The sequence below is a fragment of the Camelus ferus genome, chromosome 1, assembly GCF_009834535.1.
Source record: "Camelus ferus isolate YT-003-E chromosome 1, BCGSAC_Cfer_1.0, whole genome shotgun sequence".
NCBI classification, from domain to species: domain Eukaryota; kingdom Metazoa; phylum Chordata; class Mammalia; order Artiodactyla; family Camelidae; genus Camelus; species Camelus ferus.
Genome location: NC_045696.1, coordinates 7,754,887 through 7,778,164, shown reverse-complemented (window position 1 = coordinate 7,778,164; position 23,278 = coordinate 7,754,887). Strand labels below are relative to the sequence as shown.

General features: G+C 49.7%; 2 protein-coding genes across 2 annotated transcripts in view; one reads left to right on the top strand and one right to left on the bottom strand.

Moving 5' to 3' along the window:
* SIM2 (SIM bHLH transcription factor 2) overlaps positions 1–16,747 on the top strand; it is a 44,830-nt gene extending 28,083 nt beyond the window's left edge. The window contains 6 exon segments of the mRNA XM_032468584.1: positions 1,140–1,246; positions 9,621–9,768; positions 11,190–11,358; positions 11,927–12,335; positions 14,512–14,666; positions 14,668–16,747. Of these exon segments, the coding sequence (XP_032324475.1) occupies positions 1,140–1,246; positions 9,621–9,768; positions 11,190–11,358; positions 11,927–12,335; positions 14,512–14,666; positions 14,668–14,964 (1,285 nt within the window). The 3' untranslated portion in view covers positions 14,965–16,747.
* Positions 16,748–18,164: 1,417 nt separating this feature from the next.
* HLCS (holocarboxylase synthetase) overlaps positions 18,165–23,278 on the bottom strand; it is a 173,402-nt gene continuing 168,288 nt past the window's right edge. Inside the window, exons 10-11 of the mRNA XM_032468449.1 lie at positions 22,887–23,100; positions 18,165–21,365 (exon numbers count right to left, since the gene is read on the bottom strand). Coding sequence (XP_032324340.1) covers positions 21,194–21,365; positions 22,887–23,100 — 386 coding nt within the window. The 3' untranslated portion in view covers positions 18,165–21,193. The remainder of the gene's footprint in view (positions 21,366–22,886; positions 23,101–23,278) is intronic.

Sequence of the window (23,278 nt, the reverse complement as noted above, 5' to 3'; positions counted from 1 at the left end):
AGCATATAAGCCATTACCAGGAGGATGCTTCCATTTCCACAGTGAGCTTAAGGCTTACTTTCTAGTCACAACGGCTTTGGGTGTTATTATACTATTTTCTGGAGGCTTTAAACAGTCCTTCACTGATAAGAGGCTGAAACGTCTCCAGCCATTCCCTAAATCCCATCCGTAGGAATCACCCAATCGTAGCATCATCCTGGGAACAGCTATACCAGGAAGCAGTGTGGAACGGAGGCTTCCAGGCTCACGCACATGAGAGACAGAATGTGGAACCAACTGAAGTGTCCATCGTCAGGTGAACAGATAAATAAAATGTGGTCTCTACATAGAAGAGAATATTATTCAGTCATAAAAAGGAGTGACATTCTGCTACTGCAAGTTAGAGCATGAATGAACCTTGAAACATGTTAAGTGAGAGAAGCCAGACACAAAAGGTCAGATACTGTATCATTCCACTTGGATGAAATACCCAGAACAGATGAATTCATAAAGGTAGAAAGTGGAATAGAGGTTGCCAGGGGCTTGCGGGGAGGGAATGGGGAATTATTGCTTAATGGGTAGAGTTTCTGATCGGGGTGATGAAAAAGTTCTAGAAATGTAAGTGTGATGGTCATACAATACTTAAAAATGGTTAAAATGCTCCAGTACCTCATTAAAAATAAATAAGTAAATCTAATTACCTCCCTCCAAAAACGAACAAACAAAAATAGTTAAAATATTGAATTTTATGTTGCACATATTTTACCACAATAATTTTTTAAAGGTTCACATAGGACTACCCCCCCCCCCCCAAATCCTCAGTGAGCGGGCTCTTTCTCACCTCGGCAACTTCTCCCAGTGTCAGTCTCAACGTTCCCTCCCCAGATAAGCTTCCCCTTGAAAAGGGGTAAAATTTTAAGCCATCCCAAACCTTCTAGCCATGGTTTCAGAAGGCCATTCCAGCTCGAGTGTGAGATCCTGCACTGGGTAGGAGTTCAAAGATTTTCTTCTGGTAAAAAAGATCATTCTGTGTTTCCAAAATCAACATTCCCCCAGCCCTGAGCCTTTTAGCACTTGATTTATTGGCGAAACCAGTATTAGTTTAAATGAAAGACAATCTGCAGAGCGATGTAACTCACGGAGCCTCGGTCCTCCCCCAGGGTGACCGAGCTGACAGGCTACGAGCCGCAGGACCTGATTGAGAAGACCCTCTACCATCACGTGCACGGCTGTGATGTGTTCCACCTCCGCTACGCGCACCACCTCCGTGAGTACTGCGCTCACCATGCTCACCTCGCTGGGAGCCGTGACAGCGGTGGGAGGGTGGGGGCGGCATCGAGGACAGAGTGGGGACAGTATCCCTCATTTGGTATAATAATTCTCTATTGTGTACACGGGACTCTTAGACATAAGCATGTCTCCATGCACCCCTTGATTTCAGCACGGCTACTCACGTTCATTTCCCAAACATCCAGTGAAACTCTGGCAGGTGTGGGATGGTATGGAAGTTCTGCTTTTGGAACGTAAATTTCTCCATGACTTTGGACACCAGGTGTACCAGGCCCTAGTTTAAGTGATTAAATACATTGCCAACCCAGTGAGGGAGAGTTTCATGTTCATGATTCTCCTTTCACTGTGGAGGGTCCTGAGGTTCAGAGAGGTTAAGCCACTTGCCCATGGTCACACAGCAAAGAGGTGACATAGCCGGGAGCTGAATCCAAGCAACGATTGGCCTCCAACCACTGTCCATCATCTAGCTGGGAAGCTCAGGGAGACCACAGGTTTCTAGAATGGGAGAAGTCCACGCGGAAAGAGAAAACAAACAGTATTTCATTTGCACTGGAGGCAATTTGGGGAACATCTGGATGCGAGGGTCGGGGCTCTAGTCACTGAAATATTTAAAGAAGTAACACTTTTCTTCTAAAATCCAAATTGAGGCATCAGATAATTGGGATGGAGTAGAACACCTCATCCTCCCGCGGTCCAGTCCCGCCACTCCAATGGCCAGTCCAGGGGTGCTGGTTAATGGGGTGCAGAGGGCTAGGGGAGCCAGGCCTTCTGCAGTGCAGCCCAGAGGGCACGATCTCTGTTCTTGCTTTGTGTTGACAAAGAGGCATCAGAGGACAAGTTGCTGGTGTCTGTTGGGGGTCAACGGCGGGTCCAGGGCCTGCTCCATCCTTGGCCGCGTCATATGCCTGGCCGTTCGGTGTCAACTGGGACCCAGTCAGCACCGAACGGCCAGGGTGTCGCCCTTCTCTCCTCCCAAGTCACTAAGGGCAGAGACCTGTGACGACCGGGACATTGGCTGGGCAGACGCTGTCGGCTTCTTCCTGCTCCTTGAAATTCACAACAGCGTGAAAAGGCTCCGCACATGGAGAGACGTGGAGTTATGAGCAGCCTTCTATTTCTTTCTTTAAAAATGGTCAAATCATGATCATCCCTGTCCTTCCCGTAGCCCGGCTTGGTAGGAAGCAGGTGCCTAGTGTCTGGACGAGTTCCGTAGGTCAGCGTCACTGATATGGGAGCTCAAAATTCTCCTTCTGCCTACGGGGTAGGAAGTGTCCATTACAGAATTAGATCTTTGGAGACTTGATCGGGCAGGTGGTAGTGGGAGCCGAGGGCAGTATGTGCTCTGGAGTGAGCAGAGCAACTGGGAGACGGAAGAGGCGTCTGCTGGAGGGCATGCACCATGGAACAGTCTAGAGGGAAGGACAGGCGGGAGGCAGGGGAGCAAATGGCAGGGTTCACACCTCCTCACCTCCCTGCTACTGTCTGTCAGGGTGTCAGAGGGGAAGCCCCAGCCCTGAGGGTCCCAGCCCCGTCCCTGAGGCTGGAGCCTCACCAGCAGAGGGGTTGAAAGCAAACCCTTGACTTACATGAAGGAAGAGTCATTTTTCAAAGTGGGGCTGCGGCACAAGAAATGAGGCCACTAAGTGCGGAGAAAGGAAACTTACAGAATTAAAAGTCTTTGTTTTAAACACCATTTTTCATCTCTCGGACTGCCTGGCTAATAGAAGGGAGGAGGATTTTTTTCCCAAGGGAAATAAATTCCATTTGTAATTTGAAAATGAAGGCCACAGTGATGGCCAGTGGGAGGCTCCTGTGTCCCTGACACGAACCATGTGCTTTTCACGTATGGAATCTGAGGGCAGCTGGGCCCAGTGAGCCGGGTAAGGCTGGGAGGTTGGAGAGACTTGTGAGCAGGACCAGAGCCCAGGCCATTCAGCAATTCCCACCACCTGATGAGTCTTAAACTTGTCCTCCAGGAGCCTCCATCTTCCTGAGCGCATCCAACTTAACAACGAGGGAGGCTATTGGAGAGGTCTCCTGCAGTTTACGTGATGAGTTCGCCCTGCTTCACATGGAGTGGAAATTTACAGACATTGCGATTATCCGAAGGGACCCAGAGAGGGAAGGGGCACATGGGCTTCCAAGGGACACTCAGAAAAGGCACAGTGTTTACAAATCAGAGGGAGCACAGCTTTCTCTGCCAAATGGGCTAGAATTGGTCAAAGAAAACAGAAAAAATTAGTATCAACAGTGATCACTGCTGTGCTGTGACTCCACCTTCACCGTGGCCCAGAAACCACCACAGGGACAGGAGGCACAGAGCACACGGCAGCCAGGCCAGGGGTAGGGCGGGCGTGGCCTCAGACCCTCCGTGCGCCCACCAGCTTTCCCTCAAGCCAGCCAGAAACAGCTGGGGCTCCGACCCACACACCAGGCAGGACTGGGTCTCCCAGAGCTCATGCCTTGGCTCCAGCCTTGGAACCACTTTCCAACGTCCCCTTAGGGCAGCTGAGACACTAACCTGAACATTACTTCCCCTCCAGCTGGAACTTTCTGCTCAAGAAAAGGAAGACAGTCAACAACCAGAGTGAGGGGATGGAGGCAGGTCTTCAGGGCGTGGAACCCAGGCGATTTTGAAACCTCTCTGTCGTGTGGTCCCTGGGGCCTCACTCTCCTTCTGGGGCACAGAACTGAGGGGTCAACTCCCAGCTTCTCATTCCTGACTTAGAAGGTCAGATGCATCACTTCAATATGTGACTTTTCGGTCCCGTCACCTGCTGCTTCAGTGGCTGACAGCAGGGCTCAGGGACCTGGCCGACCTGCCCACCCTCCAGGCTCTGCACGGATCCACAGAGCGGCCCCTGGTGACCTGGGACTCAAGTCCTTCACTCCGGCCACAGCGGGAGCTGCCCGGGAGCCACCCCTGCTGCTTCCCTTTGGCCCCCACCAACTGCCGCGGCTGGAGGTGGCCAGCGGCTCCAGCCACCCGCCCTCTGGGCCCCGCAGGCCTCCAAGGCCCCAGCAAGAGCCTCCTGCTCCTGTGAGACTTACACACGAGTCTGTCAGCCCAGGAGGAAAACCAACCACTGCCAACACCAGGATGGAAGGGAGGTCACTGTCTGATTTCCCCAGGCCATGCTTTCTCCACACCGGTGTCCACAACCCAGGCGCCGGGCGCCGGGTGACCTGCTGCGCTGGAGGCCCACTTGGACGGAGGGAAGCGGTGGGTCAAGAGGACCATAGACGGCCAAATGGTTTCCACACGTTCTTCAAAATACTATCCTAACCAGGAGCAGAAGTCCGCAGGGTCCGAAGAAAGCACAGCCCCTAAAGAGAGGGAATTCAACACGGTCCAGGAAGTGAGAAGCAGCGTGGTCTCAGGGAGCAGAGGCCCCCGGAGGCAGCCCGGCAGCCTTCCCAGCCGGCACGCCAAGTCGGGCCCTGCCAGGGCTCTCCCCAGAACCTTCTGTAAGGAAAGGTGCACACGGGATCCTCTAGGGAATGTCTCTGACCCCCCAGCCCAGCTCACTGCTTCACAGCACGTGGTGGCTCGTTGCCTCGCGGTGGCTGAGGGAAGGCCTGCTGAGTGTGGGCCCAGCACAGTAGGACAGTCACACGGCCCCAGGGGAACGGACCCTCCAGCTGGGGCCTGCCACCCTGTCTCCCTGTTTTCTTTGTGAAGCTTTTGGGAGACTCCTGTGCTGGCAGAGTGGGGCTTGACTTGTGGGTCCTAGGGATGCACAGAGAGCCAGCCTGGTGCTCAGGTCGGACAGGGGAAATTTGAAGATGTGTGTCAAGGGACACTGGGCAGATTTCTTGTGGACACTGTGTTTTGGAAGATCCACGATGTCTGCATGGCTGTTCATCCAAAGGAGTGGAGGGTTCCACCTAGTTCTCTAGGTGGGCCCCGGTCCAGAGTAGGCCAAACCCAAATCCCAAAGAGAATGTGTCCAACTATCAAAACATTTCAATGTCACAGAAGGGTTTCAAAGCCTGAATATGTCTGCAAATTTCAAGCAATAACTGATGCAGACCCATGGAAAACACACTCTAGACATACAGGAGTCACAAACTCAAATGCTTACAGGGCCATGAATATATGCGTGGGCGATGATGGGGCTGTAGGGAGTGGTGGAGCTTGTGGCTCACTGGAGAACACGTGACCATCCAAAGGCATTCTGAGTAAGAGCAACACCATGCCACTGACAGAGGACATCGGTGGATGTGTGTCGTCCATGGGATGTCAGCCTTCATCCACTCTATAGCACAGCTGTGGAACAGGGACAAAGGTCTCAAAATAGAAGATACGCTTGAAAGAAGTTTCCACTGTGAGGAGTTTTGCTGGACGTTACAGGGAGCCTGGCATCACTGCTGGCCTCGCTTGCCTCTGGGCTGGAAATGGACAATGGAGTTTAATTCATATGCAGATCCTTTTGGATGCTGCCCTCTGAGCAGAGTCTGGAGGTAGAAGCAGCTTTGTCTTGCAGACGAAGGTATGGGAGCTTGCACGCATTAAAGGGAACCCATGAGCAGTGAAATAGGAAATACTCTAGAAAGCGCTGTACTATCTACACATCGCCCTGCTCCCCAGAAGCAGTTTTGGACATTTTTAGCCGTGACCGGATGGGTCGCGCTGAGCGCATCTTCTGTGGTCAGCATCACCTCGCAGACGTCGCACAGCGTAGCCCTGTGGAAGTTCTTCCCCAAGAAAGCGCTTCTCTCTTCCCTGGGTTTTCTAGATCTTCTTACCAACCAAACTGCTTCTGGCAGCAGGTGTAGAGCAGCGGTGTGTGTGGGGCACCTCACTCCCCAAAGGACCACGTGGCTTGTCTTCAGTCTCACCACCAACACGCTCTCTGAGGCCCCTCCTGGCAGAGGTGACAAGAGCCAGGAGGAGTACAGGGATCACACTGGCCATTTGTCCCCTTGGGGGGTGGTTTAGGTTCCTGTTGGGGCCGTAACCAAATACCACCAGCTAGGGGTCTTGGAACAACAGAAATGCAGCCACGTGGATGGACTCGGAGGGCACTGTGCTAAGTGAAGTAAGTCAGACAGAGAGAGACAAATACCAGATGTTGCCACTTATATGTGGAATCTTAAAAAAAGACACAAATGAACTTATTTACAACACATAGACTCACAGACATAGAAAATAAATTTATGTTTAGCAGGGGAGGCTGGGAGGGTGGAGGGATAAATTGGGAGTTTGGAATTAGCAGATACACACTACTATATACAAAATAGAGAAATGACAAGGTCCTCCCGTATAGCACAGGGAACTACATTCAGTATCTTGTAGTAACAGATAATGAAAAAGGATCTGAAAACAACAACAGAAATGTGCTGTCTTATAGCCGGTCGCCGGGCGGAAGGCCCGCATCAAGGTGTGGGCGGGCCAGGCTCCAACGGCGCATCTGGGGCCGCCGGCATTCCTTGGCTTGTGGCTGCAAACTCCAGCCTCCGCGTCCATCTCTCTCCATGTTTCTGTGTCTTCTCCTTTTCTGTCTCTTACAGGGATATGTGTCATTAAATTCAGTGCCCACCCTAATCCAGAATGATTGCACCTTGAGATCCTTAACTTAGTTACATCTACAAAGACCCTTTTCCCAAAGACTGTCACACTCACAGGTTTCTAGGGGTTAGAACTTAGAACATGTCTTTTGAGGGGACACCTTTCAACCCACAATAAGCATTTTTAGGTGTCCTTTTCAGCTCTTAAAATTCAAAACAGAAATGGGAATTACACTTGAGGCCAGTTTACTTTCCTTCCAGCGGCTGGCTCGTTGACATGGCTATGCCTCCAGGAAAAATTCTGGGACCAGGAGGAATTCTGGAGGAATTAGGAAGGCCACCGTTTTTCTGGATAGTAATTCTGTGGAACTAGAAGTTCCATCCCATAGTGGCCTTGGAAAACCGTGCCCAGGAGCTCTCCTCTGGCGTGGAGGCCCCTGCTGTTGGAGACACTGGGGCGCAGAGGGAGGTGCAGGGGGCAGGGCCTTTGCCCCCAGCAGCTCACGGTTCAGGGGACATGTCCTCCCTGCCGCTGCCCGCCACCACCATAAGCAGGGCCTTGCTTCACAGCACTCTAGCCTGGGATCATTTCAGACAGCTAATCAAGTTCGACAGACTGGACAGGGAGCTGGAGCAAACCAAGAATGTTGTGACTAAGTGTCTAGGATTTCAATTTGGATTGATATGTTGATTGTCGCCGTGGGTCACAGAGAAGAAGAAAAAAAAGTCTGTGTCTGTTTTTGGTCTCTGTATCTAAGCCTCATTCATCATAGCAGAATCAGGAAAGGTCGGAGATAATAAAATCTCCACAGCTTCTGCTGTTTGAACGCTAAGACAAAACACTCGGGATAAACTGGCTTCAGCTGTATCCGGCTTGAGATAATAATGGAGAGGGTTCAGGAATATTGTGATTTCCAGGGGTTTTTTTGGGGGGGTGGTGTGGAGAATTAGGTTTATTTAGTTTTTGATGGAGGTGCTGCAGATTGAACCCAGCACCTCGTGCATGCTGAGCGCACACTCTACCACTGAGCTACACCCTCCCCCTGGGAACACGGTGAGAAATAAGGGGAAGTGTAAGTACAAAAGAAGAAAAAGGAAAACACTACCGTCATGTTCCCGGGGGACTTACAGACACTGCAAGGAGTAGATTAGCCAGCATTGCCTGTTGTCACCTCATTATTTTTGAGATAAAATTCACGCATATAATACGTAATATAACACAATATAAAATTCATCATTACTATCAGTTTCATCTAATCCCAGAAGACTGTCTTCATCCCAAGTAGAAGCCTGGTGTCCATTAGCCGTCACACCCAGCCCCCCTCACCCTCCAGCCCCAGGCAAGCATGAATCTGCTTTCTGTCACAAGGGATGTGCCTGTTCTGGACACTTTACATCAGTGGAATCATGCGATATTCATTCCTTTTAAAATGTCTGCGGAGTTGAGGGATGGTATCTAACTTGGAGATAAACAAATGAGTTAAACATTTGTTTATGATGGGCATTTATTCTTTGGTGAATTGTTTATTCTTGTCTTTTGCCCACATTACTTTTAGGTCGTCGTGTTTTTATTAATCTAGATGTACTCTTTATATATTAAGGCTACTAATTCCTCAGCGAGCACATTTGCAGCCATTTTTCTTCTGCACGGGAGCATTTTGCTATAGGTGTTAAAGTGGATGATGAAGAGACACCCTCAAAGTGAGAAGAAGCCACAAAAGGCAGTGGAGAGCCCAGGAGGGTTTGGGCGGAGGGCAAGGGAGCTCTGGCTGGTACTACAAGATGAAGGCAGAGTTTCCCCATCTGTGAGCTTCCCAGGGTTTCCTTCAGTGTCAGCTGGTTGCCAACACAGACCAGCCCCTTTGGCCATCTCCCCAAACCCCTGGGAAGGCTGCTAGTTAGGTCTTTGGGGCCAGCCCTGCCTTGAGAAGCAGGAGTGTCCTGCCAGTGACCTGGGCAGGCATGGGCGCCTTTTTAGGCTTGCGCTGGCCTCCCCCTCCCAGGGGAAGGTTAGCTCTGGCTTTCTTCTCTCCACTGCCCACCTGAAGCTTCTGGTCCTTTTCTCCCTCCAGGCCTCCTCCGTCCCAGCTCCCCTGAAGGCCCTAAAGGAGGGGTCGGTGTGGCTTAGGTGCCTCTGGAGGCTTTGGAAGCAGGCTGCCCAGCCGTCCGGAGTTTGCACCCCTGCATGGAAGACAGGCCCACAGTCCCGGTTCTCAGAAGTGTCCATCAAATGTTCACAGCGTCTTCCACGTGAACAAAATAGGAAACACATGGGCCGGGGAAAGCTAGGGTTACTGGGGAGAGATAGAAATGGCCACAGAGTAACAACGGGCTTCACTGTGGAGACGCACGCGTTCTGGGGAACAGCAAACGGTGGCAACAATCTGACACTTAGCTGAAGGCACTTAACTTACTGTTTTGTTGAAATAACTGCATCACTCCTCCCGCCCCTTGAGCAGAGGTTCGGGGATTAGAACACATCGGTGGTGTTTTGTAAACTCAAAAGCAAAACCAGTTCTATCACTCTGCCAGGTGCCAGTGTTGTGTGGGGACTGATTGCTTCTCCCAGGGAAAGCGGTGACTATAATTAAATGAGAGTTCCTCACAGGGGAGGGGAGAGCCGACTCCGTGGACCCCAGGGAACTGTAGGCAAAACTCTTGCCTGTGTGCGAGTGGCGTGCGGACAGGCCCGCAGCTTCCTGCGGAGAAGCCCCGCCCTTCGTCAGGTTCTCCAAGGTGGAGGAAGGTCCACCAGGGTCAAGGTCATCAGCAGGGGGCAGCCTCCCCCCAGCAGGGCCTGCTAACTGTCCCTTGGGATTCATGTCACCTTGTGCTTGCAGTGCTGGTGAAGGGCCAGGTCACCACCAAGTACTACCGGCTGCTGTCCAAGCTGGGCGGCTGGGTGTGGGTGCAGAGCTACGCCACCGTCGTGCACAACAGCCGCTCGTCCCGGCCCCACTGCATCGTGAGTGTCAATTATGTCCTCACGTAAGTCAGACGTATTTGTTTCTCTCCTTGCTCTCTTCTTCTCCCCGTCCCTCGTCAGATTGCTCCCATGAACACCATCTCTCTCTCTCTCTCTCGCTCTCTCGCTCTCTCTTTCTGGAACTGTTCATTTGTCTCCTGTTTTGTTTTATTGAACATGCTGGTTGTTTGGGAGGGTCCAACCTGCTTGTACACGCAGCTTTGAGGGCCAGGTGTTAGGCAGCGTTGGGGACACAGCCAGGAGTGTCCCGCCCCCGGTGTGGCTTAGGATGGGACCACACAGCCCAGGTGAGGGGTGAGGGCGGGCGGGGGACGCCCCCCCACCTTGAACAGGATGGAGAGGGATGCACATCCCGGACCAAGATTACAAACTGACACTCTCTGTGCCCACAAAATTTGGGTCATCCTGCGTGCTCCTGCCGTTTGAGGAAGAAGCTACCTCCCAGCTTTTCCCTTGTCTTCCTATATAGCCTGTTGTAAATGGTGGTGAGTACTGAGTGCCTTTAAAACCCCAGAAGGTCAAGTTCAGTCCTAAATACTTTTAAGACCATTAGAAGCAGCAGGACAGAGGTCTACCTCGGGTCATATATTACTCTCCTCCCACCATGGCTGTTGTATGTTAAATCACTTTGCACCCAGCTCTGGCCCTGGACTTGGGACCCTTGCAGATCCCCCAAGCCCCACCCTGAACAGGACCCTCGCGTGCGTTCTGTTGCAGTGAGGATTCAGGCTCCCTCTTCTTTCATAGAATGATGGACAGGTTCCTGGGGAAGTGGGTGGCAGGGGAGGGGTTTTGTTTGTATTTTGGTTTTTTTAGGGATAGAGTGATTTTAGCAAAGCTGCAGGGGACCCTTAACGAGTCTTCCTCGGCACACAGGTGTGGGCTGAGGCTGGGACTTTGGGTAACGCCCCCTCTCCCATGAATTTGACCTGCCCAGTTGGCTCTTTAGGGCAGAAATGAGTCCCTGATGTGGAAGTGGACAAGGCCGGAAGCCAGGCTCCTGGACCCTCAAGGCTCCCCACTCACACCTCCCCGGGGCTAAACGGAAAAGCGGCTGGGCCACAGACACTCAGTGATCAGTGGTGTTTCTGCCTTTTCCTTTTTGCCCTGACACCCTTCCTACTGGCGTATTGCGTCCCCAGGAAATATGTTTGGGGCCTTGTGGGATGGGAGAGCTACACTGTGCTCCCTCGACTCCTGCCAAATGACACTCACCTCGCTCAGCATTGGCCGGGTCTTCGAGCCTGGGGCTGCGGTGTGGCTTTTATAACGAGGGTGAGCCGTCCCTCAAAGTCCATCCACGTTGACCTCAGTGAAATGACACAGTGGAGCTTTGCCAACGAGCTCGCCCAGGGGATGGTCCCAGGGAAGCCATCCTTCCTCGCAGCCCGCGAACATGACCTGTCCCCTCCTTGCTCCTCAGGGATATTGAATACAAGGAACTGCAGTTGTCCCTGGACCAGGTGTCCACGTCCAAGTCCCAGGACTCCTGGAGGACCGCCTTGTCTACCTCACAAGAAACTAGGAAATTAGCTAAACCCAAAAATACGAAGATGAAGACAAAGCTGAGAACAAACCCTTACCCTCCACAGGTAACTCACACCACCTGCAGGGGTTGGGGCACCTGGGCACCTTAAGGAACGTCAGGCCTCTGACTGCACAGCGGGGGTTGGAGGGTCTCCCTGCCCAGAAGGTTTCCTGTGGAGCGATGCAAAGTCCCTCTGGGATGTCTTGGCCTGAGGAAGGCAAGCAAAGCTAACATCCAGGTGGACAAGTCAGGTCTAGGAAACAGAGGATTCAGTTGGGAAGGCTGATCAGCTGCTGGAATCCACGTAAACGTGGCTCAGCACAGTGATGCCTTGTGTTTCTCTAGCATTTTGTTTTTAAGGGAAACTTTCCCTCTCTTTTTAAGAGTCGTTTGCAAGCTCTCAGAAACAGCAAGTGGGTATCTGGTGCGTTGTCACTCGGGGCGAGGAGATCTCTTTCCACCCAGGGGGTGGGTCCCTGGGGTGCCATCTGCCGGGCACCTGTCCCCAGTGGGACCTTGAGGCAGAGGCCAGGGTGGGTCCAGCCCTGGGATGGGGCGGGCACTACAGCATCGGAAGGCAGTTTGCTGCCGGCCCCTCTGTGGGCCCTTCATCCGTCTTCTCTGCTCTGCAGCAATACAGCTCGTTCCAAATGGACAAACTGGAATGCGGCCAGCTCGGAAGCTGGAGAGCCAGCCCCCCCGCCAGCGCCCCAGCGCCCCCAGAACAGCAGCTCCATTCAGAAGGCAGCGACCTCCTGTATGCCCCATCCTACAGCCTGCCCTTCTCCTACCATTACGGACCCTTCCCTCTGGACTCTCACGTCTTCAGCAGCAAAAAGCCAATGCTGCCAGCCAAGTTTGGGCAGCCCCAAGGATCCCCGTGCGAGGTGGCACGCTTTCTGCTGAGCACACTGCCAGCCGGCGGCGAGTGCCAGTGGCACTATGCCAACCCCCTAGTGCCGAGCAGCCCGTCTCCAGCTAAGAGCCTTTCCGAGCCGCCGGTGAACACGGCTCGGCACGGCCTGGTGCCAAACTACGAAGGTGGGTCCTGTTTGCATGAGGGGAGGGGGCAGGGCTGGGACCAGCGGCGGTGGTGGTCCTGGGTGGCAGATGGAAAAAGAATCCTCCCACTTGGGGCCGCGGCTTTCCCTTTTCTCTGCTGCTGAGTGGGAACTGCGATGCTTTCCTGCTCTCACTGCAAGCGCTTCCCGGGAGTGAAAAAAGCTGGGTGACTGAGTCGGGTGGGCCTTGTGGGCACCAGGGACAGCGGAGAAGGCAGAGGGAACCAGGTGTTCGGCCACCCACCATAAAAATCCTGGTCCTGTTTGCTCCCCCCAAGGGAGTCAGAATGATTTTCCTATGTACTGAGAACCCCCAGCTGTCGTTATTTTATAAGATTACTTTCTACTCCACCCAGAGATGAATATGGGACACTACTGGTTTTCTTCCCACACCTGTTTTCAAAGTGTGGAAAACAGTGGTGGAAAATCACAGGCTGAGGGACAGAACTGCCACTCACCCTCCCAGGGCAAATAACACCCCCCAGGACTCAGTTTTTTCATCTGTAAAACAGGATTATAAGCCATGTCAGTTGCCTACAGCAGGGCTTGGCACGCAGACAGGAATGGCCTTCCATCCAGCTTCTCCCGGTGGCAGGCAAGCAGAGGTCCTCCGTGGAGGTGCCAGCGACTGCCCCAGGCCCGGACAGATTCCTGTTTGCTCAATGGGACAACCCCCAGGCAGAGGGTAGACGGTGGGAGTTGTGGGTCGGCTGTAAGAGGTGTGTTCCTGTTTTATCCAGGAACTGTCGCTCAGAATGTAGACCAGGTTTGTGCAAATGTCCTGCAGGGACCACTAAATGCCGGGTGAATGTTACAAGCCCCAGAAAAGAGTCACCTGCTTAAAGAGGAGAGCCCCTTGGAGTCCCCATCCCCCACCTAACTTTCTCTCTTTGGAGGCGGGTGGGGCTCTGCTGCTCCCTGAGATGCCTTGCTGATCTCTTGCTCTGTGCTGTGACTGCCTTTACAAGGCTTTGACATACACTTTGTCTTCAAATATGACAAGAGGGCTAGATCCCAGGAGAAATCTAACCTGGAGATTACCAGGACATGTTTTTCAAAAGTAGCAGTTTAAAAAAGAACATACCAGCCACCAGGGAGAACATACTAGCAACCAGGGCCGTGCAGTCCTGCCTTCTGGCCGCAGCCAGCCCCGGGAGCCACCGATTTCTCAGATTTGGATCCCCAATACCCATCAGTGCATTGGGTCCCTCGAATAACCAAGGAAGGGATTTCTCGCACAGCCAAGGAAAGAAAAACAAAGCAAAGGGTTTTGGTAACAGCTGAAAATATTACCTACTTGAGATTGACTTGAAAGAATTATTTTTTGTGTGTGGAAGTTGACCAATGAGATAACACAGTATTTGATTTTTTTAAATTGCTGTTTTGAAAGTGAAAGAGGTTAATAACCACTTCATTTGTCAGACGCTTGGTAAAAAAATGGACCAAAGGTGCTAATTGGGGGCAATTTGTGATCGACTTCCTAGCCTTTTTGATATTAAAGGAAGACAAAGGATGGCTTAAGGTTAAAAAGAGGCGGGGGCTGGGGGGGACTAATTGATTGCAGACATCTAATTAGTGAGGGTGGTTATTACTTTAATTATGACAGTACTAAAGGGAGCAGGGTGATTACCACTCTGCCCTCCTCATAGAGGGATAAGCAAAAAAGATCAGGGCAGACTGGGACCACCTAACACGAGGGCCATGGAAGCCTCTACACTGTCCAATATGGTGGCCACCAGCCCCGAGGGGCCAGTGCGATGAGATGTGCCCGGAGCATCTGCACTGCAGTTCGAAGACAGAAACAAGGAATACACTACCTCCATGCTTTTTATATTGATTCCTATTGAAATGCTATTTCAGCTATGTTGCATTAAATTAAGTATCTTACTAACATTTACTCCACCTGTTTCTCTTCACTCTTTCCTGCGGCTGCTAGAACATTTCATCTTGCATCTTGCGATTGGACAGCGCGGGTCCGGGACGCAGGCGGGGAAGGGGCGAGGGCGGCTGCGGGGGTCGAGCGCGCGGGCGGCGCGGCGCGGGTGGTGGGCGGCCCAGGGGTGGTGGCGGCCCCCAGCCCCCTCGGGTGGGTGATGCTTTGGGCAGGTCCCCTTCCTCCCCCTAGCTGGCGTCTAACGTGTCGCCTGTCCCCGCAGCGCCCGCCGCCGCCGCCGCCGCCGCCGCCGCGCGCAGGTTCGGCGAGGACACCGCGCCGCCGCCGCCGCCGAGCTTCCCGAGCTGCGGCCACTACCGCGAGGAGCCGGCGCTGGGCCCGGCCAAGGTCGCCCGCCAGGCCACCCGGGACGGGGCAGCGCCTGGCGCTGGCCCGCGCGGCTCCCGAGTGCTGCGCGCCACCGGCCCCCGAGCCCCCGGGCGCGCCGGCGCAGCTGCCCTTCGTGCTGCTCAACTACCACCGCGTGCTGGCCCGGCGCGGGCCGCTGGGGGGCGCTGCGCCCGCCGCCTCGGCCCTCGCCTGCGGCCCCGGCGCCCCCGAGGCGGCGGCCGGCGCGCTGCGGCCCCGGCCCCCAGGCCCCGCCGCCGCCTCGCCGCCGGGCGCGCCCCTGCCGCACTACCTGGGCGCCTCGGTCATCATCACCAACGGCAGGTGACCCGCCCGGGCCGGACCGCGGGGTCCTGGGCCGACCCCGCCTCGCGCAGGGCTGCCTGCGGGGAGAAGCCATAGGCCAGCCTCTTCGGCTCCCACTTCGCCAAGTCCAGCCGAGTCAGGAGGGGCGAGCTGTATATGCACGATTTAAATTAATTTATACAGAGACAACTATTTTAATAGAACTCTGCCGCCGACTTTAGATTTGTACCGTAGATGCCATAAACGCCGGTGTAGAGGACGGAGACACGGCGATGCTGGGGAGACGTGACCGCCCGACCTTCGTTCTCCGAGAGCCAGGTTTTCCGAAAGGGGTAGCTGAGCGTCCCCGACGTCCCACGTGTGGCCTCCACTACTCTGTCTTTGGGGGGACTTGGTTTCCTGGCGCCCCTTGCCTTGTCCCCGATGCTCGGTAACAGTCCCTCCGGGGGATTGAAGGAGCCCTCCGCTTTAAGGAGGAGAACCCGCGCTGATACAGCCAGCTATGCCGGCGGGTGGCCGGCCGGGAGACGGGAAGCCTCCGGTACTCAGAGCCCGTTTGGATTCTTCAGTCAAGGCTGAATGTGATGACTGAAGCCCCGTGAATTTTGGACAACTCCGCTGTCTTTAAAAGTCATTCATAAGTCTCATTAAAAGTCGTTTTTATTTAACCCTTTCTTTAATACGAAAATCAACAAGCCGAGACCAAGGGGGTGGACGTGGGTGTGCTCCACAAGGCACGAGCTCTTACTGCCTCCTAACCCCTGTGAACTCTTGATACCACCAAGAATAGCACCTTCAGAATATATGGAACAGGCATTAAATGCAAAAATCTATATAGCCAGATATTTTATGAGAATGACATGTGGATGATTGAGATGCCCAATGGATTGGCTGCCCCACCGAGTTTGATGACAAGGCAGAATCTCTCTGGCCCACACCTGCAATTCCCTAGGCTCGTGTTTGCTACAAGTAGTGCTAATAAAGTTAGTTAAATTGCATGTGCAATATGGAAAATTGTCAATGGACTGTGCCTCGTGGAAGAAAACATGCTAAAGGGATGTAATGAAAATGATGTATACATTGTCTTCAGCATTTTCTGCATTTTATACAGGGCAAGAAAACTCCCTATGAACATGTCATGTGTGTAACAGGTAAACAAATCTTTTTATAAAGCACCAGCAGTGTTTTTAAAATAAACTTCCATTAATTTCCATTTTATTTTTATACTTTGCTTCAAGATTTCACCATTTAAAAATCCTACAATGGCTCTGAAGTGGATCAGTGTATTGAACCAGCCACCATCTTTCAATCTGCTGCACACTGAACACTCCATCATTTTCTGCTTTTTCAAAGACGGTTTACTTTTAGGAAACTATACCCACCTTTCTGAGTGGAAAGGTTTTTCATAAATGTCTTTTAAGTGTCTGTTCTAGAATCAAAGTTCACCTATATCAGCTGTTCTCAAAATGTGAAATGATCTGTTGCCAAGCCAGTATCACTATGAGGACCTGCCTCGTCCCCTAACACGGTGTAAGTTTGCCTTACCTTACAATTTGCAAATTTAGGAACGTGTGTCTTGCAGTAAAGAGGCAGAGTCGTAAGAATTGAATGCATACACGTCTACGCTGCACTTAGCCATACGTCATGAGCAGCTTTTTGGGAGTGTGTGCACACAGAAACTAAGCCTGGGGTATTATTTTTATGCTGACAAGACCCGTAACTAAACCATGATTCCTGGACGGTGCAGGTTTGATGAACAAGAGGATATCCCCTGACATTTTCCAATAAAGTACCATAAAAGCTTTTGTGTTGACCTTGTTATTAGCCATTGGTTTGGGGGGGGGGGGGTGCTGTACACAGTAAATACAAAGCATGAAGGCTTTCAGAGCAGTTTAAGATCAAAGGTTACTGTTAGGAAAGAAGACAGTTATAGATTTATAAATGATAACACAAATAGGCTTAACCATGAGTGTGTATGTACTTCAAAAATAAAATGTGTACCAAGGAAAAACGTCCTTGCCTGAACAAACATCAGTCTTCATAGCCTAGAACATGGAGGAAGATTCCTATACAAGCTGGCTTCCGGGTGGCCAGCAGCTCCGTGCAAAGTTAACAGCGCAGTTACTATGGCAACCTAATATTGTTACCTCCACCTTTCAGTCTGCACGTTTAAGCTGGGGATCTCGTTTCTTTCTGTGAGGCTCTGTCCGAGGAAGAGGAAGCATTTTAATATATATGCCTTTCTTTCACACACACACACACACACACAAAATTGTAGTGAGTCCTAACATGTTGACAAAAATGCCAGATCAAATGGATTTGAGAAATAAGCCCAGTTTAAGATTGGCTTGGCCCTCCCTCCACTGGGCCTCCCAGGGAAAGGAATTCCTTTATGTTCACAGACGCCCTTTCTAGAAAAGCCATTCCATTCATACCTTTGTAGAGAAGTGAACAGGGTGTGAAGGGCTGCTCTGAGCAAATCGGCTGCCTCACCCCCACCCCTTTGGTCCTTTTAAGTCCTATGGGCCATGCCTTCCTGCCTTGGATCCTGCGGGTGGGAGAGGCTTACTCTTGTCAGTGGATCCTGTATAAAGTCTACCCAAAGTGTAGCTGCTTGTAACCGTAAGACAGTTAAGGTAGACTGTGGGGGCTGCTACAGATAAAATGGAATAAAAGGAGCATTTTCAAATAAATGCCATAAAATTGCAGTAGCTTAAAATTGTAGTGAATCGTAGCCTTTGGGTTATCTAAGATGCATTATTCAAGCTCTCCCTAAACTTAAGTATGAAATATAAAGTAAAAATCTTGGGGAAACACTGTCAAGACAAAAGTCAAGCAGTTTTCACAAAAGAGTAAGAATAATTTGACAAGAACAGTATCTGTTCTATTAAATTTGTTGTTACATTCAATTTATTTCCAAATTTTAAAATTTACATTATTATATTAATTTCTCACCTCAGTTGATTTTTGTTTTAAACTTTGGAGTTTTGCTAACTTCCATTCTTTGGAGTAATAAGATCTCTCTTTTGTATGACACATAATACATCTGTCAAAAATCCATCAAAAAAAAAGCTTAGTACTTAGAAATAAATAATATTCCTTACTATGTAAAACTATTTATTTTTAAAATGTTTAAATATGAATAAAAAAATACTGTAACCAAAAGTAGTTGCTTATTTTTACAAATAAAAGGTGGTAAAAAAAATAACAGTGAATCCAAACTATATAGAAAGTCTTAAACTTTATTTTGGTAGACTTGCTTTTTATAGGCGTAGGTTTAAAGTCATTACTTTTCAGAGATGATACTTTGAAAAGCTAAAAATGCAAAGGTTTAACACTCTTTTATTTCAAATATGCATAGTAATTACCCAGGAATAACAATTCTCCATTCTTTGCCAGTGAAGAGCAAACACATCTACAGAATGGGAGCCTAAAACGTCTCCCTTATGCATTACTGCAACTGCTGGGTGAGGCTGGCTTCTCTCCCGGTTCCAGGACCCTAGGGTGAGGGGTGACCACATAGTGCTCCCGTGTGTGTGCGGGGTGGGGGGTGAGGGTGGGAGGCTGCATGCAATCTCAGTCTGGGCCTGTGCTCCCACATCCGGCAGGCAGCGTGCCACAGCAGCAAACCCCACCAGACACAAATCCTTCTGACTTTGCTCCTACACTGTAAGTGCTGCTAGGATGACCAGTATGACCAGTGCTGGGAGGGTTGGGGGGGGGCACTGGAAGCCCAGCTATTGCTGTGTCCTATTTTAGGGGGCACTTCTCAAGAGTTCCCCTGAAATTTGTGACCAGCCCAGAGGGGAAGGTGTCTTGCCTTTTAACTTAACCTGATGGTTGCTCAGTGCACAGCCTCTGAACTGGGGCACAATACAAATATCCCAAAAGCACACACCAATCCTGAGTGTAGGTGCTGTGTTGTAAAGATTAAGAAGAAAATGCAACGTTTCCATTAAGACTTTAAAGCTCTTTGAGATCATAGATTGCCAGGTTCATTAACACCCCAAATTGATGAGTGCAGTGTAGCAAGTAGATACGTTTCCCTAATGCTAAAAATATAAGTAAAATGCCTTTATTCAGCTGTTCTATACGAAGCAGAATTTCCAAAGTCTTTGGTTCATTTGAGGCAAAATCAGGTTTATGAAAAATGCAGCATCTGCTCCAAGTCTACTTTGTCTCCCTGAAGACAACTGGGTGTGGGCACAAGTAAGAACAGTCTTAAAAACACAGAGGCAAAGCGATACGCCCGGAGCATCTCCATCTGCTTTGACATGGCCACACTTCATTAGTTTTAATTTACCAAAAGGAAATTAAATGATAACATTCCCCCCCCCCCAAAGCAGGCTGTCTAGAATAGGACTTCAGCTTAAAACAAATCAGAGCATGTTTTTCATTAAATAACCCCCCAAAGAAATTCAAAAAGTAATGACGGCCGCTCTGAGAGATGACTTGCCCTATATTACAAAGTTTAAGAAATGAAACTTGCAGCATTAGCCTGAGATCTTTCTTCCGGATGATATTTTGCAGATGCCCTCTCCAGGGTGAGTCCATTTCGCAATTTTGGGGTGATACAGACTTTTATTTAAACTTACATTTAGACGTGGGCATTTAGGAGAGCGTGGTTGTTTTTTTAAGAAGAATAATTCTAATTGAAGCCTTATTTGCAAAAATTGCTTCTGAAGTTCTTTTAAAGTTACATTTCCAAAACACACATATTGGGTTGGTGTACTTAACTAAACATGTTATTTTTTTCCTTCCTATGGGGCTGCCTGTGCCTGGCTAAAGGTAGACAGATTTTTATACTGAAAACCACACGTTTCTGGAGTTAGCCTGACTTGGGAAAGCTGGACAGAGGGTGCTGGTGTGCACTAAGGGGATTCTGTTCAAAGCTGAGAGCCTCATCAAGTTTTCTTTCCACTAATTTCATTTGGGATTGGCATGAAGAGAGACAAGAGGACAAAAATTGGCCTTTTTAGTCTGAAAAGCTACATGTACGATTCTCAAGTTCAACAGAGAAAGGAGTTTCATGGAGAAAGCATGGACTACATCTGGAAGCAGCACATGTATATCAAAAGGCTTCCTTTCTTTTGTTCTTCCACAGAGACTCTTAGGGCATCAGATTTTGAACATCTTCTTTTAAAGCTTCACACACACACACAAACACACACATCTGTCCTCTTAACCGATGGTATTCAGTATCAATAACATTTTCTTTTTTGGCAATATAAGAAAAAGGGGGCAAAAAAAAATGACTTACAAATAAAAATGCCATGTACTTCTATGTTCTGTGCCCTGCACAGGCCTGCAGGAATGCTCTGCATTTCAAAGCGAGCCTGAAGCTGGCTTAAAAGCTCCAAATCCTCTTTTGCGTGCAGTATGAGAGCCAGACGTCATCTCCAGCTGTTAGAGCCAAATCATCCCCCGTCACATCCAAGCAAGTGCCTAATCAACGCTTTAAGGATCTTGAACTTGATCCCATCACTTCAGAATACCCAGTAAACTTAAACCTTACGAAAGGCAAGCTCATTAATTAATGTCAAGGTAATGAACTGATTTCTTCTGCAAGGTCCTTGCATCCGCCTCAACTCGGTGCATCTCTGGAGCCACTCAGACTCTGCTGTTGGGCCACAAGCCACCGCGCTGAGAACAGCTCTTAGAGGTCAACCTGCTCTTTTCTTCATTAACATAAAATAAAATGATGACTAAGTGCCAATCTGTGCTCCTGTTGGAAAATGCCTCCCTAGATGCTCGTAAACAGTGTTATCATACCTCAAACTCTGGCCCGAAAGCTTTTTTTTTTTTTTAATTTGTTTTTCACAGTTTAGGGGTAAAGATCTCCACTACTGGGAAAACATTTGAATTATCCCATTGCCATTGCTGTTTCCATGTAAAAACTTTTTGGTGGGGGGGGGGGGCAATTAACATACATCCAAGTCCAAGAGGGGAGAACTATGTCACACCTATGGCAGGGCTTTTCCCTAAACTAAACCTTCACTTGTCAACCCTCCACCCAAACATCTTCAAACACCAAATAAAATGGCGACAGAACAAAATTAAAGAATTAACCGATTAATCAGAGGGAGAGAAAAATCGCCTGCAACTCTGCATTAGTTTTCCAGATCCACGGGCTAGGAAAGGTGGCAGAAATCAAACGGGAATGTTTCTGTGGTGGTTCTGCACACGTGTCAGCCCCAGCCCGTCTCAGCAGTGGCCTGGGGAGGCCCCAGGCCTTGGCGCAGGCGCGGGGACTACTGCTGTTTGGGGACGATGAGGTTTCTCAGCATGTCGAAGGAGTTGCCATCAGGATGCACAGTCATCACCTTGCCATTTTCCTGGTGAACCAGAAGGAACCCGGAATCATCGAGGCCGACTATCCACACCTTTGGTCCCTCTGGGCTTCCCAGACTGACTTGCTGAGCACTGAAAATGAGGAACAGACCCCGTCACCGGGAAATGGAGTAACATTGGCTTGAGACAATTAGGTAAGTAATTATCCACTATGCGAAGGGATGTGGGGCGGTGGGGGAGGGGGCTGGGCCAGATAAAGTTAAAATGCATCTGAGTCTGAGCTCTGACTTTCAGGGTCCCGCCTGAATTGTTATGATAGCTACAAGAATAACCAGGGCGATGCAAAGTCCAACAGGGAGTTAGTTGTAACTGCTTCTCTCATAAGCAATGGCACTCCGAATTCTGATCCCCTGGGATGACGATATTTGCCCTACTTCCTCACCCTCTAGCACTCAGGGGAGGGGGGGAAACAAAGCAAAACAACGCTGTGCAACCCTCTAGGATTTTTGGCTGAGACTGGCCTCTTTTTGGCAGAGTTAAAAGAAAACTTTTATCAAGTTGAGTAGCATCAATTATAAACTAAACTCAACCTAATTCTACTTCTTTTAAATATTTTCCAAATGCATCTATTGCCTTATATCCTCGTTAAAAGATGTAAAAGTATAGAGTCTGTACCTCTCCAATTTTTATTTTGAAAAATTTCAAACCTATAGCAAAGTTGAGAAATAGTACAATGAATCTCATATTCCCCCTTCACTTATAAATCACACCAAGTGATAACATTTTCCATATTTGCTCTCTTTACACACGTACACAGTTTGTTTGTTTTTGGCTGATATTTAAAAATAAGCTGCAGGCATCATGACACTGTGTACTTAAATACTTCAGCATGTTATCTCTAAAGAATAAGAACAATCTCCTACAAAACCAGAATATCATCATCACCCTCAAGAAATCTGACCTTGATACAATAACATCATTTAATATATAGACCGTGTTCAGAAGTCCCATTAATATCCTTTGTGACTATTTCCTTCCTTCCAGGGCCCGATTATGAATCACATGTTGCACTAAGCTGTCATGCCTCTTTACTCTTCTTCAGTCTCAGAAAATCTCTCATCCTTCTCTTTGTCTTTAAGACACTGACATTGAGGAGCAGAGGCTGGCTGGTACACTTCTCAAACTGAGAATCCCCGGGAGCCTTTGTTAAAACACGGAAGCGGGGCCCCAGCCTCAGAGTCTCTGATTTAGAAAGTCCAGGATGGGAGCTGTTAATTTGCATTTCTAACAAGTTCCCAGGCCAGGCTGCTGCTGCCCCCCTGGGGATCTCACTTGGAAAACGATTGTTATCTAGAATGTTCCACAATCTAGACTTGCCTGTTTCCTCACAATTAGATTCAGCTTCAACATGCCAGGGAGGAAAATCTCCAGTGATGTTGTGTTTTCCCAGCGCACCCCACCTGGAGGCACGGGATGCCAGTTCGTCCCTGTTGCTGGGCGATGCTAACTTGCTCAAGGTGGCATCTACCAGGTTTATCCGTCAGTAAAATAAAAAGTAATTATCTAGACCAGTGCTTAACTTCTCATTTTAAGGTATTAAACTACTGACTTAAAAAAGGAATTGTAAAAGGACGAAGACAAGCCAGCACTGACCTGTGGACCCAGTATTTATAATACAGAGGCAGAATGCCATTGGGCCCTTCGTCCTGAAACGTGTCCATCAGTTTCTCCAGCACGGTCACAGTTCTGGCGATCAGATAATCAGCTCTGAGGGGCTTCAGTCCTGCCCTGTGTTGCTTATTGTATTCTGTGATGAGATCGTTGATGCATATGGTAGGGTTACTATTAGTCACGTTAAATCCACAGCCTGGACGAAAACAAACAATTGAAAACATGAGCAGCTCAACCTACTGAAGGCATGGCACATTTCTCTCAAACACCTGGACAGAGTTACAGCTTTCACTGTGTTGACTTCCTGCTTCCTTGTCCTCACACCAAGCTTCTCTTCTCTGGCCACCTAGAGAGTGACTTAGGTCTTTGAGCCC